The sequence below is a fragment of the Rhinatrema bivittatum genome, chromosome 8 (genome assembly GCF_901001135.1).
Source record: "Rhinatrema bivittatum chromosome 8, aRhiBiv1.1, whole genome shotgun sequence".
NCBI classification, from domain to species: Eukaryota; Metazoa; Chordata; class Amphibia; order Gymnophiona; family Rhinatrematidae; genus Rhinatrema; species Rhinatrema bivittatum.
In genome coordinates this window covers 270,939,322-270,957,945 of record NC_042622.1, presented here as the reverse complement: position 1 = coordinate 270,957,945, position 18,624 = coordinate 270,939,322, and the positions used below count along the sequence as shown (strand labels likewise).

General features: G+C 47.8%; 1 protein-coding gene across 10 annotated transcripts in view; it reads left to right on the top strand.

The window, feature by feature from the left end:
- LOC115096379 (scaffold attachment factor B2-like) overlaps positions 1-18,207 on the top strand; it is a 184,515-nt gene extending 166,308 nt beyond the window's left edge. For 6 of the 10 annotated variants that reach the window (XM_029610892.1, XM_029610891.1, XM_029610889.1 and 3 more), the window contains 4 exons: positions 2,543-2,652; positions 3,250-3,365; positions 3,479-3,542; positions 17,847-18,207. In XM_029610892.1, the coding sequence (XP_029466752.1) occupies positions 2,543-2,652; positions 3,250-3,365; positions 3,479-3,542; positions 17,847-17,994 (438 nt within the window). In that variant the 3' untranslated portion in view covers positions 17,995-18,207. Of the gene's footprint in view, positions 1-2,542; positions 2,653-3,249; positions 3,366-3,478; positions 3,543-16,091; positions 16,140-17,846 lie in introns of all 10 variants that reach the window. The other 4 variants (XM_029610890.1, XR_003858056.1, XR_003858057.1 and 1 more) reach the window with 4 other exon arrangements.
- The last annotated feature ends 417 nt before the right edge of the window (positions 18,208-18,624 follow it).

Here is an 18,624-nt window from a genome sequence, read left to right as displayed (position 1 = left end):
GTGAGAGATTTCCCTCGAGGCCTGGAACCACATTTGTGCCAGATAGGGGGTTCCCCAGCTGGATCTCATGGCGATGCTATCCAACTCAGACAGTGTGGTTCTTCAGTCGCAAAAAGGAGGTTGGGGTGGTTGGACTGGACGCACTCGTGTGCAAGTGGCTGACCGGGATTCTGCTCTACGCCTTTCCTCCTTTGCCCTCAAGTCGGGTTCTTCACATAGATCAGCACCCAGGTTCAATGGTCCTGGTGGTTCCGGAGTGGCCACAACATCCTTGGTTTGCAGACCTAGTTTGGCTAGCGGCAGACTGTCCTTTGTGTCTGACCCACCTCCTGGATCTCCTCCATCAAGGGCTCATCTTTTCGGATCGGGAGGATCACTTCTTTCTTGTGGCTTGGCTTTTGAAAGGCGGCGGCTCTGGATGAAGGATTATTCGGAACAGATGATTTCCACCCTTCTCCAGGCTAGTCATTCCTCCACTTCCATGGCATATGTTCGGGTGTGGAAAGTGTTTGAGCTCTGGTGTGATTAGCAAGGTGTAGTGCTCCTTTCGGTGACCATTCCCCACATTTTAGCCTTTCTGCAGCAGGGCTCATCTAAGGGCCTGGCTTATAGTTTCCTCCGAGTCCAGGTTTCGGCCCTGCGGTGCCTCGGGCCAGGTGGACGGCAAGTCCCTGGCCAGCCATCCGTATGTTGGCAGTTTCCTAAAAGGGGTAAAGCATCTTCGCCCTCCAGTTTGTAAGTTGTGTCCGGACTGGAATCTTAACCTTGTCTTGTAAGCACTTTGTGCTCTGCCCTTTGAACCGTTCCATCGAGCTTCCCTAAAAGACCTTACTTTGAAGACTCTCTTCCTGGTAGCCATTTGTTCTGCTAGACTTATTTCTGAACTGCAGGCTTTCTCCTGTCGGGATCCTTTCCTACTCATTTTGGCTGATACATCTTTGCGAACAGTACCTTCCTTTCTGCCTAAAGGGGTATCTGCCTTCCATGTGAATCAATCGGTGGAGTTACCTGGGTTTCCAGATTGGTCTCGAGACTTGTCTGGTAGAGACCTTAACCAGCTGGATGTGCGCCAGGTTTTGATCTGGTATTTAGAGGTCACCTTCCTTCCGAAATTCGGACCATTTTTTTGTTTGGGGGCCCGAAGAAAGGTGAGGTGGTGTCCAAGGCCTCCTTGGCTCAATGGTTGGAGACCAACGATCGACCTATTCCAGCGAGTTTAAAAACGCATTCTACTAGAGCGCAGGCAGCTTCCTTGGCGGAGTGTCAGTTGGTGTATTCTGAAGAAATATGTAAGGCCGCAGTCTGGTCCTTTATACATACCTTTACCAGACATTACCGTCTGGATGTACGGGCACCAGAGAGCACTGTTTTTGGGGAAATCGTTTTGCGAGCGGGTCTTTCTGGTTCCCGCCCGGTGTAGTGTGGCTTTGGTACATCCCACTGTTCTGGACTGATCTGAGTATGTTCAGGAAAGGAAAATTGGGCCTTACCTGCTAATTTTCATTCCTGTAATACCACAGATCAGTCCAGAGGTCTGCCGAAAGATTGACTTGCCCTGTAGTTAACCACTGTATATAAGAAGTATCTAAGGGTTAATCCTTATTCATTGACATATGGGCCACGGTCCGGCACAGGGGTTCAGGGGAATCCAACCCTTGCGTGTTTTTTTTCTTCGCCCTTATGGGGTTTCTTTTTCTAAAGTTTCTATTGCATTTTGGCTTGGGTATTAATACTGAGGAGCTGCAGGTGGCCCACTTGATTTATAGCAGTGTCTCGAAGCTTTGTTCTCTGCCTCCATCTGCTGGTGGGTGTGCATAACCTACTGGTCTGGACTGATCTGTGGTATTGCAGGAATGAAAATTAGCAGGTAAGACCCAATTTTCCTTTTCTCATCTTTAGTAGGGAGACATATTCCAGAGTGCCTACAGAGGCTTCTGAAGCTGCTTCACCTTTCCTAACACTGAAGTGATTAGACTTCTTAAAGTCACTGTTTACCTTCATGTATTGAAGTTGCACTCTACATACATCCAATCATCATAATCCTTACATTAAGGAAGCAATAGTGGCTTATATTGTTAAGGATTGACTGATACCCAAAAAATTGCAGGTACACTCGACCAGAGCTTAAGCCTCTCTGTGGGCAGACATTTGTTTTGTTTCTCAGATGGACATTTGTTAGTGGCCATATGGTCTCTTGAGCTCATTTGTGAAGCATTATCTTGATGATCAAGCCAGTGGGGAGGTGTCTTTCAGCTTGGGAGACCTGAGGGCAATGTTGGCAGTGTGCTTACCAGGTTAAGGGTTAGCTTGGATACATCCCATGTATCTGAACTAATCTGGCTGGGAGATGGATTTCCAGACTGGTTTGACTGGATTGAAGGAAAGGGAATTAACAGGTAAACGTCTCCTTAGATTTGTTGTAGTTAGTTAATTTTGATGCCATTACAATCTTGAATAAAGTTAACTAGCACTTTGTCTTGAGGAAAATTTGATTTTTAAATACCCATTTCCTAGAAGCATTTTTCAATTTTTTTCTTTTCAGCATTATCCGGATGATAGACATGGAGGCCCAGAGCGCCATGGGCGCGATTCCTGGAGTTATGGTTCTGAAAAACGAGTTGATGGTAGAGCAGGGGTGCCTCCCCCACCCAGGTTGGTAAAGCTAGTGGCTTTATTTTATTTCACTAGTGCTATCAGATTTGATCAGGTGATATGGATTTCTAATACTTACCAAAAATAAACTTTTAACAGCAGGAAGCTTGGTTTTGCTTGCAACGAAGGCTATTGAAAATAAAATGTAGCCCAGTGATAGATGAACAGTTAAATTGGGGAAAAATTGCTACATACTGAGTTGATACTGAGCCAGTCTTGAAGGAGAGCCATGGCCAGGGATAATGGGTAAAATTGAAATATTCCAAAGGGAAGAAAGTCTGATGCTTTGGGTGAGGACAAGCAAGAAGCTGTGCTATAGGCGGCATAAAAACCTTTTTTGTATCTATGCTACCATTTTTTTCTTGAGCCAGTACATGGTGTGTGGGGCGGAATTTTTTTTTTTTTTTTTTTTTTGCACCTTACTGGCCTGATGACGAGTTGTCCAAATATTCAATCCTCGAAGTTAGATAAATCTATCATTCCCCTGGGCTTAACCAGCCATATTATATATACATCACCTCGCCCTGGATTTCTTAGTTGGGTTATACTTTTTCCCAACACTTGGTTCTTTTTCTCCCCCCCTTTTTTTTTTAAAAGAGACGGTCGTGAATGGGGAGGAGACCATAGTCGGAAGTTAGAGGGGCACCAGGATCGTTCATGGCCGCACAGTGTGGATGGAGGACTGTCGGCACGGGATACTGAGCGATGGCAAGGTACACTTCTTGTGATAGAAGGATTTCTTATGGATTTAGGTTTTGCTTAGTAACATGTCAGGGGATTAGGGATTTGGAAAGGGCCTCTGTTTATTCAGATGGTATTCTTGTAGGTGGTGACAGAGGCATCCCTGGCCAGGCTGGACAAGCACCCATGATGACTCGAGGAATGCCAGGGTAAGACACTTACTAGAATTTTTTTTTCAGTATGTGCCTCTTCCTAATTAAGTCCTCCCTCTTTTTCTGAGCAAGAGTAGATGCCCTTAATTTTTGTGAAAAGGAGACTTAAGATAACTCCATCCTGCTATAACTTTGTAGCAGTGGCAGGCAGTTGCAACTTTGCGGTAATGGCTTGTTTTTTTATCCTATAAGGATGCCAGATGATTGTACCTGGGGTCATTCCAGCAGGCTATAAATAGCTGCCAGTCTAAATTAACAATTTGAAGAAAAAATTGATAAAAATCACACTTTAGGCTCCTTGGTCCTGTTTTGTTTTTCTTTAAGGTGAAAGGGAGTTCCTAACTGGAGAGAGGCACACTCAGAAATGTACTTGCAAGCAGAGCCGGCTTTAGGGCTTTGGATCCCCTTAAGCCTTTCATAGCTTAAACGGCTTTTGTCGACACTGAGAACCAAATTGAGCATACTGAAACTTTTACCATCCTCCTGCTTAACCCCTCCACTTGCTCCTCTGCTTTTAAAGGTTTATGGTAGATGTCTGAAGACTGATATTGTTCCTTGCTTTGAGAATGGAGAACAGTCCCCAGCATGCTTACTCACATGCAGTCTGCTTAGAGCTTCTAACTTTTGTTCCTGTGTTAAGTTAGGGATTATTAATTTTGGCTTCTATATGTTCTACTAAATAGTAATTGTTTGTGCAGACTCTTGTCTATTTCTCCGAATCAAGATGAACAAACTTGGATTTCTGAGTGCTGGTTGAAAGATGGTATCCTTTTCAGAGGGTGGATAGCTCTAAGCTAATTGCCTGGGAAATTATTCTTCCAAGCAGTACACTAATTTTGCCCATGAATCAAAACTTGTAAATTGAAGGTATTTACTAAACCAGTAATTGCTATTTCATGTTAAGAATTTTCAGAAATTTTAAAATTCTTAAGAGATGTATAGAAACAGACTTGCTTACTGTATTGTAAAAAAAATAGCAACATACTGTGAATTTAACATTGTGGCAGCATTCCAATTTGACTGACCAAAGGTTAGATGTCAAAATGTACAGTGTTTCCTAGAGAAAAATCTTTCCCTGTACGTACCAGGATCAGTCCAGACGGTTGGGTTGTGTCTCCCTTCCAGCAGAGGGAGTCAGAGAAAACAAAAACTGAAAAGGCACTCCTCTTAACCTGTGTGCCACCTGCGATCCCTCAGTATTTTCTCTCTCTCAGCAGAAGGGTTGACAGAACCTGAGGTCCTGATTTTTCAATTTCTTTAAATTTAGTTACATTTTTTTTTTTTTTTTTTTTTTAACAGTTCTAAGGCTCTGGATGATTTAGTTAACACCTTTGGCTACAGCAAGTTGGTTGTATAAAAAAAAATGCTCAGTTGGTTTTATTTTCCCAGGCTTTTCACTCAGCAGCGGTAGAGGTAAGGCAGGGGCTGGCAGCTCCAAAAGCCTTGTTCCCAGATGGCCGTCTTTGGAGGGGAATTAACCGGTGGGCTGGTCCCTCCCTTCGGTGCCCCGAGACGAGTTTCCTCGTGTGCTGCAGCGTTCCCAAAGCTCCGGAAGGCCGCGAGTCGGCAGTGTATTTTAAGTTTTTTCTTTCCTACCATGCTGTTTGGAAACACCTCCCCCCCCACCTCCCCAGATGCCACGAGGGCTATTGTGCTCAGCATGTGGGGAGGCGGGGTTGCGCCTCTCGCGGGACGGGGTTTGCACCTGCTGCCTCCCCAGGGGGGAGGGCTCGTCCGGGGGGGTGATTTTGGGCCTATTTTGCCTCAAGGCGCAGAACGGCGAACGTTCGGGAACGGTGGCCATTTTGTCGGAGCCCTGCCTGCCGACTGGGGGAGAGGATTCTCAGATTTCTCCTCCCAGTCTGAGTCCCGTTCGACTGCGTGATCCGAAGTCCGGTCCTCCTCCTCCTCCTCTTCCCCCTCACCTATCGGATCCCTTAAAGGGCCAGTCAGTTTTTTCTTCAAAATTTATTTTACTTATGCATAGGGATTTTTTGGAGGCAGAAGCTCATCAGCAGGATGAGCAGCCTCCTCCCGCGAAGATTGCGCGGCGGGACACATCTCTGGATGCCCTTTCTGCCCCTGGGGAGGCTCCGGATCCTGCTCCCTTGGGATCTTTTCTGGATCCTCTCCTCCAAAACCTAGATGGGGGTATTGATGAGACCGCTCCAGTAGAGGGACGACCCTTGGGTTTCTCGGCTGTTTCGCCAGGAGGAGTTGGATCCCTTGATCCCCTGATCCCCTATGTCCTGGAGGTACTGGGAAACCAGTACTCTCGGGGCTGCATGCCCTGCCCCAAACTTTTCCTTTCCACCCAATGCTTAAGCAATTGGTCACTCGGGAGTGGGAATCTCTGGACGCGACCCTGCGGGTGGGACGGGCGATGGACAAACTCTACCCTTCACCCGAGGAAGCCTTTGATATCCTCAGGATTCCCAAGGTGGACACGTCGGTTACTGCGGTCACCAAGCGGACCACCATTCCTGTTTCGGGAGCGACTGCTCTTAAGGACTTACAGGATAGGCGGCTAGAAGTCCTCAAGCGCATTTTTGAGGTGTCAGCGCTCTGTGTTAGAGCGGCGGTCTGCAGTAGCCTCATGCAGCGAGCGACCCTCGGGTGGGTCCAGCAAATGCTCACATCACAGGTGTTGCCGCCAGAGGAAGCAGATCAGGCAAATAGGATGGAGTCCGTGGTAGCTTACACAGCGTATGCATTATATGATCTGTTGCGGGCGTCTTCATGCAACATGGCCACTGCAATTTCGGTTAGACAGCTTCGCTGGCTCCGGAACTGGTCCGCAGATGTTTCTTCAAAAACTGTTGGGCAATCTTCCTTTTAAGGGAAAATTGTTTGGGGAGGAACTTGAAGCCATTATTTAAGTCTCTTGGGGAGAATAAGGTGTATAAAGTGCCAGAAGACAAGCCTAAGTCTTCCAGGCCCTTTGGGGCAGCGCGTTACTGTTTCCGAGGACAGCGCAGATTTCGGCAGTCGCGGCTGCCCACTTTTCCCGCCCGACAGTTGGAGGCCATTTCGGGAGGGAGGCTCTCAAGGGGCCACCCGGAGGTAAGCAGTCCCAATTCAAGGTGTTCGACCCTCTCCTCTGTTCCAGTGGTGGGAAGTAGTCTCTCCCTGTTTCTCAAGGAGTGGGTCAGGATTGTCGGACTAGTGGGTCTCAATATCATCGCCCACGGTTACGAGTTGGATTTTGCCCGCCTGTTAAGGGATCTTTTTCTGATTTCTCCTGCTGGCTCTCTGGCCAAGCAAGAGGTAGTCAAGCAAACCCTGAGTTGCTTGAAATCCCTGGGGGCTATTGTTCCGGTCCCTCCAGAGGAGCACAGGGCCGGCAGGTACTCCATCTATTTCGTAGTCTCGAAGAAGGAGGGGTCCCTCCGGCCAATATTGGATCTCAAGGCAGTCAACCGAGCACTTCGGGTTCCCCGATTTCGCATAGAGACTCTACGGTCGGTCATTGCGGCTATCCGCTCAAGAGAATATTTGGCCTCTTTGGACCTGACCGAGGCGTATCTTCACATCGGGATACACAAGCGCCATCAGCGGTTTCTCCAGTTCATGGTCCTGGGGGAGCATTATCAGTTCCAAGCTCTTCCGTTCAGCTTAGCGACAGCGCCTCGGGTCTTCACCAAGGTAATGGTAGTCGTAGCAGTGGCCCTCCAGCAGGAGGGGTTCTTGGTTCACCCATACCTTGGACTATTGGCTCATCCGGGCCAAATTGGAGAGCCTCTTGTCGGGAAGCAGTGAGCAAGGTTCTACTCCAGCTTCATTCCCTTGGTTTAGGTGGTCAACTTTGCCAAGAGCCAGTTGGTACCATCTCAGGTTCTCAACTTCCTGGGAGCACGCTTCGATACCTTGGTAGGCAAGGTCTTCCTCAGTTGGGAGAGGAGGCTTGAGTTAGTGGCGCAGATCCATCGGCTCATGTCCTTAACTCTGCCCATAGCATGGGATTATTTGCAGGTACTTGGTTCCATGGCATCTACTCTGGAGGTGGTTCCCTGGGCGTGGGCGCATATGAGACCATTACAACACGCATTGCTTTCTCGGTGGGATCCGAAATCGGAGGAGTTTCGCCTGCCTTTGCCACTGATGGAACCAGCCAGGTCCAGTCTCGATTGGTGGTTGATTCCGGCCCACTTGTTACAGGGGATGGACCTGGAAGAGCCGCAGTGGGTAATAGTCACGAAGGATGCTAGCCTCACTGGTTGGGGAGCAGTTTGCCAGTCACAATCCACTCAGGGTCGTTGGACAAATTATCAGGCGACATGGTCAATCAATCGATTGGAAACCAGGAAACGTACGCCTGGCATTATGTGTTTTTTTTTCCCTCTGGTATGCGGTGCGAGTCTTGTCGGACGACGGTTGCCTACATCAACTGCCAAGGGGGAACCAGGAGCAGGTCGGTGGCCTGGGAGTCCAAAAGGCTCATGACGTGGGCAGAGCGACATCTAGTCCGGTTGGTGGCCTTGCACATAGCCGGGGTGGACAATGTGCAGGCAGTCTCTCAGCCGCCAGCATCTAGATCCCGGCGAGTGGGAATTGTCCGCAGCTTTCCGGCTGATCACTCGTCATTGGGGGTTCCACACCTCGACCTGATGGCAACTTGGACAAATGCAAAGGCGCCCCAGTTTTTCAGTCGTCAGAGACCACGGGTCGGAAGGAGTGGATGCTCTTGTTCTTCCGTGGCCTCGCGGCATACTACTGTATGGGTTTCCGCCTTGGCCACTAGTGGGCAAGATCGTGCTTCGGATAGAGAACCATGTGGGGTCTGTCATTCTGGTAGCCCCAGAGTGGCCCCGAAGGCCATGGTTTGCGGATCTGATCTCGTTGGCGATCGGTCCCGTGCGTCTCACCCACCTTCCGAATCTTCTTCGACAAGGTCCGGTATTTTTAGATTGAGCAGATCGCTTTTGTCTAGCGGCCTGGCTTATGAGAGGAGGCAATTGAGGAAGAGGGGATATTCGGTTATTTCTACCCTCTTGCAAGCACGGAAATCGTCCACGTCATTGGCCTATATTCGTGTTTGGAGAGTTTTCGACTCTTGGTGCCAAGGTTTGAATGTCCCCCCTGCGTCTGGCTTCGGTGGCACACATCCTATCCTTCCTGCAGGGAGGGACTGAAGAAAAGTCTAGCTTGCAGTTCTCTCCGGGTGGAGGACGCGGCACTGGGTTGCCTGCGGGGCAAGATTGATGGCTTTTCGCTGGCAGCTCATCCAGATGTGTCCCTTTTTTTTGAAGGGGGCCAAGCATTTGCATCCGCCAGTACGACAAATTTGTCCTGCCTGGAGCTTGAATTTAGTTCTTAAGGGCTTATGTTGTCTTCCTTTTTGAACCCCTCCGTGCTACATTGAAGGGTTTGACACTCAAGACTTTTTTTTGGTAGCCATTACCTCCGCACAGCGAATTTCAGAACTTCAAGCTTTGTCGTGTCGGGATCCGTATCTTCGTATTCCGGAGTTTTGCTGCGGACCGTTCCCTCCTTCTTGCCCAAGATGGTATCTGCTTTTCATGTCAATCAGACTGTAGAGTTACCGGCCTTCCCGAATTTGGATCAGACTTCTGCGACGGTTAAGGATCTGCATAAGTTGGATGTGCGCCGGGTTCTCCTTCGCTATCTAGAGGTGACCAATGCTTTTCGATTATCGGATCATTTGTCTTATTTCCTCCACTTATCATTGCATTGGGCGGGCCATACCAGAAGACTTGAAAGCACATTCTACCAGGTCTCAAGCGGCCTCATGGGCGGGAGAGCCAGTCGGTCTCGCCTCAGGAGATTTGTAGAGCAGCCACTTGGAAATCCTTGCATAAATTTGTGAAACATTATCGTGTGGACATCCGGGATCCGGAGGTCGACTGTTTTGGCAGCAGTGTTCTTCGTGCGGGACTCTCCAGATCCCACCCCAATTAGGGCAGCTCTGGTACATCCCAGCGGTCTGGACTGATCCTGGTACGTACAGGGAAAGGAAAATTGGTTCTTACCTGCTAACTTTCGTTCCTGTAGTACCAAGGATCAGTCCAGATGCCCACCCTTGGGTTTTTTGGAGAGTCCGTTTTTTCTGTGTTTTTTTCCTTCTTACCTCGGCAGAGTTCTTTACAGGCATGGGAAGGAATCTTCTTGATAGGTTATGCGGCGGTACGGTTTTCTTTTACCACGCGTATTGTAGCCACTGGTTATGTTTGGGGATTTGTTCTCCTTTATTGGTTATTCTGCTTTGATATCGTATATACTGAGGGATCGCAGGTGGCACACCAGGTTAAGAGGGGTGCCTTTCAGTTTTTTTCTCTGATTCCCTCTGCTAGAAGGGAGACAAAACCCAGTGGTCTGGACTGATCCTTGGTACTACAGGAACGAAAATTAGGTAAGAACCAATTTTCCTTTTTGGTGGATGTGATAATTTCCCTCCTCTCCACATACCCACCCCCTCCTCCAAAATAGAAATAAGAAAAACACATGTAAAACTATAATTTTATGCACTTTTCTTTATTTCTGAACTCCCAACTGGCTCCTGACAGACTTAGAGCTTGACTGGAAAGCAGTTCAGAGTTCATGTACTATAATGGGGCTTCACAAATTTAGGAAGCAACTCACTGACCTTAAAAATCCTCTTAATTGCCCAGCAGGGGTTAACCTCCTTTGGTTTGTCTGCATTTTACAAGCTCCACTGGGGTCATGGAACAGTAAGGAGGTGGAGCATGCATAACCTAAAAATTGACCATGCCTTTGAGTCATCTTGTCTTTTAAGGGTATATTGCACTGTTCACTTTGCAGAGCAAGTCATCTCTCTTCTCATTTTGGCTATTGAAACTTAGTTCCCTGTATGTACTAGGATCAGTCCAGACCACTGGGTTGTGTCTCTCTTCGAGCAGATGGAGTCGGAGCAAAAAACTGAAAGGCGCCCTCTCTTAACTTGGTGTGCCACCTGCGATCCTTCAGTATATTCTCTGACTCCAGCAGAGGAGGTCAGCAGAATCTGCGGTCCTGATCCTATCATATTTCCTTTAGTAATTCTCAGAGTTGTTTTCACTCTCCTTTATTTTTACATTACAGCTTTGGCTACATCAAGTTTGTTTAAAAAAAAAAAGCTCTGTTTCCTTTTTAATTGGTGAAGACTGTGTTATCCTCCCAAGGCAGCTGCAGCCTTGCTAGAGGTACGGCTGGGGCTGGGCGCCCTGATAGCCAAATCCCCGGAGGCACAGTCTACTCTGGGGGGATTAACCGGTGGGCCGGTCCCTCCCCCCTGCATACTGAGACGTTACATTCCTCGGGTGACTGTACTGAGTTTGGCTCTGAGTCCGGAAGGCCGAATTTTTGGCAGTCCTCACTGTCTTTAGATCATGTTTTAGATAATTTTTACTTCTCTTACCGCCGGGTTGTTTTGGAGCCGCTGGGATGCCACGGGGGTTTTCGTGCTCCACATGTGGGGACTCGGGCCTGCATCTTTCACGTGACTGTGTGCCCGCTGCCTCCCTGAGGGGGGGGGGGGGGAGGCCTGTCAGAGGAGGCTTCCGTGGTGATTTTGGGGAGGGGGATCTCCTCCGCTTTCTCCACCCAGTTTAAGCCCTGTTGCGCAGTCCAAGGCCCGCCTCCCCTCCGAACTCTGTCCCTCCACTCCCCCGGTGGAATCCTTAAAGGAGCAGGTGCTGATTTCCTCCAAATTTATATTAATGCACAGGGCCTTCTTGGAGGCCGAGGCACAGCAGGTTACTGGGCCTCCGCCCACAAAGGTCCCTAAACACGCCGCAGCTCCGAATGTCCCTTCGGCCCCTGCGGGGGTTCCGGATCCCGGTCCTTCCTGGGACCCGCTCCTCCCAAATCCAGATGGGGGATGTCGATGAGTCCACTCCGGTAGAAGGGGACGATACCTGGGTTTTCCGCTTATTTAGGCGGGAGGAGCTGGATCCTTTGATCCTCACGTCCTAGTGGAGCTGGACATTGAGGCCCCGCAACCCAGCACAGAGCCTGTCAAGGGGAATCCGGTCCCCTCGGGACTGCGGGCCCCTCCCAAAACATTTCCCTTTCACCCGATGCTCATATGGCTGGTGACCTGGGAATGGGAATCTCCTGAGGCGACCTTGCGGGTGGGGAGGGCGATGGAAAAGCTTCACCCCTTGCCCGATGAGTCCTTGGACATTCTCAGGATCCCCAAAGTGGACGCATCGGTGTCCGCTGTCACTAAGCGGACGACCATTCCCGTGACTGAGGCGACTGCTCTTAAAGATTTGCAGGATAGAAGGCTTGAGGTTCTTCTCAAAAGGATTTTTGAGGTGTCAGCACTGTGTTCGGGTGGCTGTCTGTAGTAGCCTCATGCAGGGGGCAGCCCTTGGGTACAATAAATACTCACCTCCCAGGAATTGCCTCCGGATGAGGCTGACCAGCCGAACAGGATGGAATCTGCATTGCCTTACACTGCGGATGCCTTATATGATTTGCTCAGGGCTTCTTCACGCAACATGGCTACGGCGGTCTCAGCCAGGAGACTTCTGGCTTCGGAACTGGTCAGCTGACGTTTCTTCTAAGACCCAGTTGGGCAATCTTTCTTTTAAAGGAAAATAGTTGTTTGGTGATGAGCTGGAAGCCCTTATCAAGTCTCTGGGAGAGAACAAGGTGTACAAGTTGCCAGAGGATAAGCCCAGGTCCTCCAGAGCCTTTGGTACGACGCGTTCCCAGTTTCGGGGACCGTGCGGATTTCGGCAGGCTAGGGCTTCCGCCTTTCCCGCCCAACAACAGACTCAGAGATCTAATAGACTCAGAGATCTGTCTTGGCCTAGTTCCTTTCGCGGCCGCAGGCCCTTCCGTGACGGGGGTTCTCAAGGAGCCGCAGTGGGGAAACAGTCACAATGAAGGTGTGCAGAATCTCTCCCCGGTTCCAGCGGTGGGCGGCCGCCTCTCATTTCTTGAGGAGGGGGTCAAGATTACTTCAGACCAGTGGGTCCTCAGCATAATCGAAAGCGGCTGAGAGTTGGATTTTGCCCGCCCATTACGGGATCTGTTCCTGGTGTTGCCCTGCGGGTCTCGAGCCAAGCTAGAGAGGTGGTAAGTCAAACCCTGGATCGGTTGATGTCCCTGTGAGCCATTGTGCTGGTCCCACCAGAGGAGCACAAGTCCGGCAGGTATCAACTGTTTTGTGGACCCAAAGAAGGAGGGATCCTTTTGTCCGATTTTGGACATGAAGAAGGTTAACCGGTCTCTTCGGGTAGCTCTGTTCCACTTGGAGACTCTCCACTCTGTCATTGCGGCCGTCCACTCAGGAGAATATTTGGCTGCTTTGGACCTGACAGAAGCGTCGTCAGAGGTTCCTCTGGTTCATGGTTTTGGGGAACATTATCAGTTTCAAGCGCTCCCGTTCGGTTTGGCAATGGCCCGCAAGTCTTCACCAAGGTGATGGTGGTGGTAGCAGCTGGCCTCAGGGGAGGGAATCTTAGTTCACCCCTACCTGGACAATTGGCTCATACGGGTGAAATCGGAACACCTGTCGGATGGCGTTACGCACAGTTTTACTCCGGCTCCAATCTCTTGGTTGGGTGGTCAACTTTGCCAAGAGTCAGTTGATCCAGTCTCAGGTCCTGAACTTCTTAGGCGCATGGTTCAATACTTCGGCAAGGTCTTCCTCACCCAGGAGAGGATGATCAAGTTATTGGTACAAATCAGTCTGCTCTTGTCACTCCCACTTCCCCGAGTTTGGGATTATTTGCAAGTTCTTGGTTCCATGGCATATACTCTGGAATTAGTTCCCTGGGCGTTTGCACATATGAGATCTTTACAGAGGGCGTTGCTTTCTCATTGGGATCCGAAGTCTGAGGAGTTCCAGCTACGGTTACACCTCTTGGAACCTGCCAGGTCCAGTCTCGATTGGTTGATTCCGACCCACTTGCAACAGGGGATGGACCTGAAGGAACCACAGTGGGTGATTGTGACGACTGATGCCAGCCTCTTTGGCTGGGGAGCGGTTTGCCAGTCAAAGGCCGCTTAGGGCCGATGGACAAGTTGTCAAGCGAAATAGTCCATCAATCGGTTGGAGACCAGGGCGGTGTGCCTAGCGTACATGTCTTTCTCCTTCTGGTCAGTCAACGGTCTGTACGAGTATTGTCGGACAACGCGACAACCATAACCTACATCAACAGTCAGGGAGGAACCAAAAGCCGGCTAGTGGCCTTGGAGGCCGACCGGCTCATGGCCTGGGCAGAGCGCCACCTGGTCCGGCTGGCGGCCTCTCACATAGCCGGGATAGACAACGTTCAGGCGGATTTTCTGTCGCCAGCATCTGGATCCCAGCGACTGTCTGAAGCAGCCTTACAGCTCCTCACTCGTCGCTGGGGAGTTCCTCACCTGGACTTGATGGCGACGCACAAAAATGCAAAAGCGGCTCAGTTTTTCAGTCGTCGGAGAGATCACGGGTCGGAGGGGGTGGATGCCCTTGTCCTTTCATGGCCTCGCAATGTTCTGCTGTACGTTTCCCCTCCTGGCCACTAGTGGGCAAGGTCTTGTGTCGGATAGAAGCCCACGTAGGATTAGTCATCCTCGTTGCTCCGGATAGAAGCCCACGTAGGATCAGTCATCCTCGTTGCTCCGGAGTGGCCACAACTGTCATGGTTTGCAGATCTGATCAACTTAGCGATAGACTGTCCGGTGCGTCTCAGTATCTTCCAAATCTTCTTCGGCAAGGTCCAGTATTTTTCGATCGCGCAGATTGCTTTTGTCTAGCGCCCTGGCTTATGAGAGGAGACGGTTGAGAAAGAGGGGATATTCTGATTCGGTTATCTCTACCCTCCTGCAAGAACGGAAGTCGTCCACTTCACTTGCCTATGCTAGTCTGGAGGGTTTTTGACTCTTGGTGCTGTGGGTTGAATGTGTCCCTGCGTCTGTCCTCTGTCTCTCATATTCTAGCCTTTTTGCAGGGTGGCCTGAAGAAAGGATTGGCTTGCAGTTCTCTCAGAGTGCAGATAGCGGCCCTAGGGTATCTGCAGGGCAAGGTTGACGGTATTTCACTGGCATATCATCTGGATGTGTCCTGTTTTTTGAAGGGGGCTAAACACTTGAATCCTCCGGTCAGGAAAGTATGTCCTTTGTGGAATTTAAATTTGGTTCTCCGTGGTTTTTGTGGTCTTCCCTTTGAGCCTCTCAAGCAGGCCACGTTGAAGGACCTGACTCTCAAGACAGTTTTCCTGGTGGCGAACACCTCAGCAAGGCGGGTCTCGGAGCTTCAGCCATTGTCGTGTCGGGAACCATATCTTCATATTGCTGATTCGGGCGTATCGCTAAGAACAGTGCCCTCAATCCTGCCAAAGGTGATGTCAGGATTTCATTTGAATCAGACGGTGGAGTTGCCTGCTTTCCCGAATTTGGATCTTGGTTCTCCTATGGATAGATATCTGCATAAATTGGATGCTTTTCAGTTGTCTGATCATTTGTTTGTCTTATGGAGTGGCCTTAAGGGTCAGAAGGCATCAAAGCTACTGTTGCTAGGTGGTTGAAGGAGGCCATTACCCCCACATATCTGTCTCGGCCGTGCAATACCATATGGTTTGAAGGCGCATTCCACCAGATCTCAGGCGGCTTCTTGGGTGGCGAGCCAGTTTGTCTGGCCGCAGGAGATTTATAGAGCAGCCACTTGGAAATCGTTGCATACCTTTGCTAAGCATTACCGTGTGGACATTCGGGATCTGGATGTTGACTGCTTTGGCAGCAGTGTTCTTCGCGTGGGACTCTCCAGGTCCCACCCCAATTAGGGCAGCTTGGGTACATCCTAGCGGTCTGGACTGATCCTGGTACGTACAGGGAAAGGAAAATTGTTTCTTACCTGCTAATTTTCGTTCCTGTAGTACCAAGGATTAGTCCAGACACCCGCCCTTGGAGCGTCCAGTACGTATAGTAATTTTTTTTACTCTGCAGAATCCTTTACCGTATTGGCCATTTGCGTGGCATTGGAAGGTGTCTTCCTTGTACACAAGTTATGCGTTTTATGGTTTCGTTCGGTTGGCCGAGCGATTTGATATAGCCATTGGTTATTACGTTTGGGGTTCTTATCCTCTCATTTGATATTCTGCTATGGTATGGATAATACTGAGGGATCGCAGGTGGCACACCAAGTTAAGAGAGGGTGCCTTTCAGTTTTTTTGTTTTGACTCATCTGCTGGAAGGGAGACACAACCCAGTGGTCTGGACTGATCCGTGGTACTACAGGAACGAAAATTAGCAGGTAAGAACCAATTTTCCTTTATCCTTCGTATCTCTTGATAAAATGTTTACAAACCATTGTGCACCAGAAAAAATTTTTAAAGCCATCCAAATAATTCGTGTTTAACATTATATTGGAGGTGGGAATTGTGGTGGGTTTTTTTAATGTTTTGGAAAGGAAAATGACAGAAAAACATGTACTTGTCTGTTTAATTTCCAGTGTTTCCTAGTGTAATAGAACAATTTGTCTTAAGTATTTGAGCACCTGTTCCTGTTTTACTTTTTTGACCTGGATTAGTCATTAATGAGAATTTACACTATTTTGAACAGAATCTTTAACACCTCTTTGTTGTTGCCCAGGACAAGCTCTTGACACACTAGCAGGTCATTGAGAGAACAATAGAGCAGGTAAACGCCCTTCTATAACCCAGCCATTTTTCTGTAAGGTGTTAAAGCAATTCAACTGCCTAAGGCCGGCTCAGCACATAAACATGTTTGCATATGTATTAAGACTATTTTTTAAATTTGTCATTTTGAAAAGATAAGATTTTCTAGCATTATGCATGTTATACACACATTCTATGGCCCATCTATTTAGAACCTTAACATCTTGAAAAGGTAATGTAGAGCAAAGTTACACTACTAAAAAAAAAAAAAAAAAAAGTTATGAATTGGACATCTTTAATCTTTATTGGTTGCTCCTGGATTGTACTAGTCAGAATTAATTTTTTTGAAAATCTATGTAGAAATGAGCTTGGATGCAGTTCAGCCTTCCCTGTTTTGAAAACGTGATAAAACCTTTGCCTGCACGGGAGGAACAGGGGAGCAGTAGACTTTCTAGATGCCTTCACTCTCAGAAAAGGGCCATAAGTCCTATCTAGTCAAGTTATATTCCTGTTGCATTGCCATAGGCCCAGGTTGATTGCCTTCTCCTTCACAAGTATGGATACTCTGCTTACTGCTTACCATTTCTATAATGCTTCTAGAGACACCTAGTGTTAATCCCATGCTTTCTTGAATTTTGTTAATTTTGTCAAGACTGAGAGCAAATGGTGCTACAGAAAAAGATGTATAATGGCTAATAAAAATAGAGGGGAAAACTTGATTTTGTCTTTTTGGGGGGGGGGGGGGTTGTATCCTGGCTTATATTGTACTATTTGGATAATTTGTTTACTTTCTTTTTGTAGTAATCCCTTAAACCATGCTATAGCTGGGTTTCCATTACCTATAGGATACTGCTTAGATAAACTAACCAAAGCAATAACCATGTTAACTGTTCTGTTTGATTTTGTGTGTCACAATCAGCGTATGAGAATAAACTGCAAGGAGATAGGCAAATGGGGCTAGTAATTACAAGGCTTGTATAAAAACATAAGAAATTGCCATACTGGGTCAGACCATGGGTCCATAATGGTGATCAACTAGTATGAATTTTCTGCTGCTACTTCAAATTTTTAAATTTAAGTTTCAGAATTTTATTTTTAAAATTTGTTTCGCAGAAATACAGATGCATGTATTGGACACATGGTGACAAATGCACAAGTGGTTAAACAAGGCCAAGCGCTATAACTGTAAGCAGTTGTACCAGATTGAAGCCTTGGCAATAGGCAATACTGCTCACAAATTGCAAACTTATGCTAATTCAACCACCTTGGGTTTCAGTTTGCCAGACTTTTCCTGTTTCTATATGCCTACATGATATGGATTTACAGACTGGCAAACATTTCTTATGGTTCAGTTGGCAAGTTCTCAGTGACCATGGCTTGTAGTGCATGGGCACCAAGAAATTAGGGACATTGTGAAAACCTGTCATTTTATATTGATTTGGTTTTCTTCTCTTATATTCCAGTTTTTTTGTTTATTGTAGTAGAAATTCCAGGCATGTTTAATTACTATCAATTTTGTAGATTCTTAGTTGTAAGCCAGGATACTACTCTAAGGTTAAGAGATCCCCCAAACAGGAAGATATGTAAAGTTTGCCTGTCTTGTCATGGTAATAAGAGAACCTGCAAATTATCTGTTGGATCTTAAATCACAAATTGGACTTGCTCAAAATGTTAGCTCTTGCATATGTAAAATTGCTGTGAAACTTAAAAGAAAATTGTTTGTTCCTAGGCATGGAGGCTTTGTGCAGGGCGGAAACTCCCAGGGTGCATCAGTACCCATAGGTCGACAAGGGCAGATATTGCAAGATGGCATGCAAGCAGGAGGATTTGGAGGACAGACCCGACCTGTTGACCCTCGCTTTACACGCCGCTACTGAACATTTTAGTAGATTTCTTGTTTTAATGTAAGACAGCAATAGTGATGAATTCCAGTAGAGTGCAGTGCTTTAGTTGTCTTTTTTTTTAACCCGCTGCTACTGTATAGCTTCAGAAATGTGAACTCCTTTGTTTTGTAATAAATGTTGTTCATATAGTTCAAGTTTCTGTTAAATGCATTCCATTTTTCATCAATAAAAGGTTGTTACTTTGGATTTGTTTAGAATTTCACATGCTGTAGAATTAGTGCCACTGTCTTACTGCTAGTCTGTATTGTATGCGGGGCCTGCTCTGAGCCTGTTGAGAACAAATTTAGATTCCTTATCCTGCCATACCAGTCCAGACAAGTGTTATGCCTGCCAGTAGGCAGAAACAGGGAACAAGTTTTCTGTAGCAGCACTCACAGTATGTAAGTTGTTCACCAATAAATCCTGTCAGTATGTCAGTCTCCAAATAGGTACAAGCATATCAGGATTGGTGCAGCATGTGGAGAGCTCATGGTTGACACTTTCTCAAGGTCCCATTAGTGCCTAATAATGAAGTACTTGGATAGCCTATTGGTTTTATTTTTTCTTTGATCCTGTGCCGCCTCCAATTTTATTGTGGGTTTTCCTCCTGTTCTCAGAGGACAA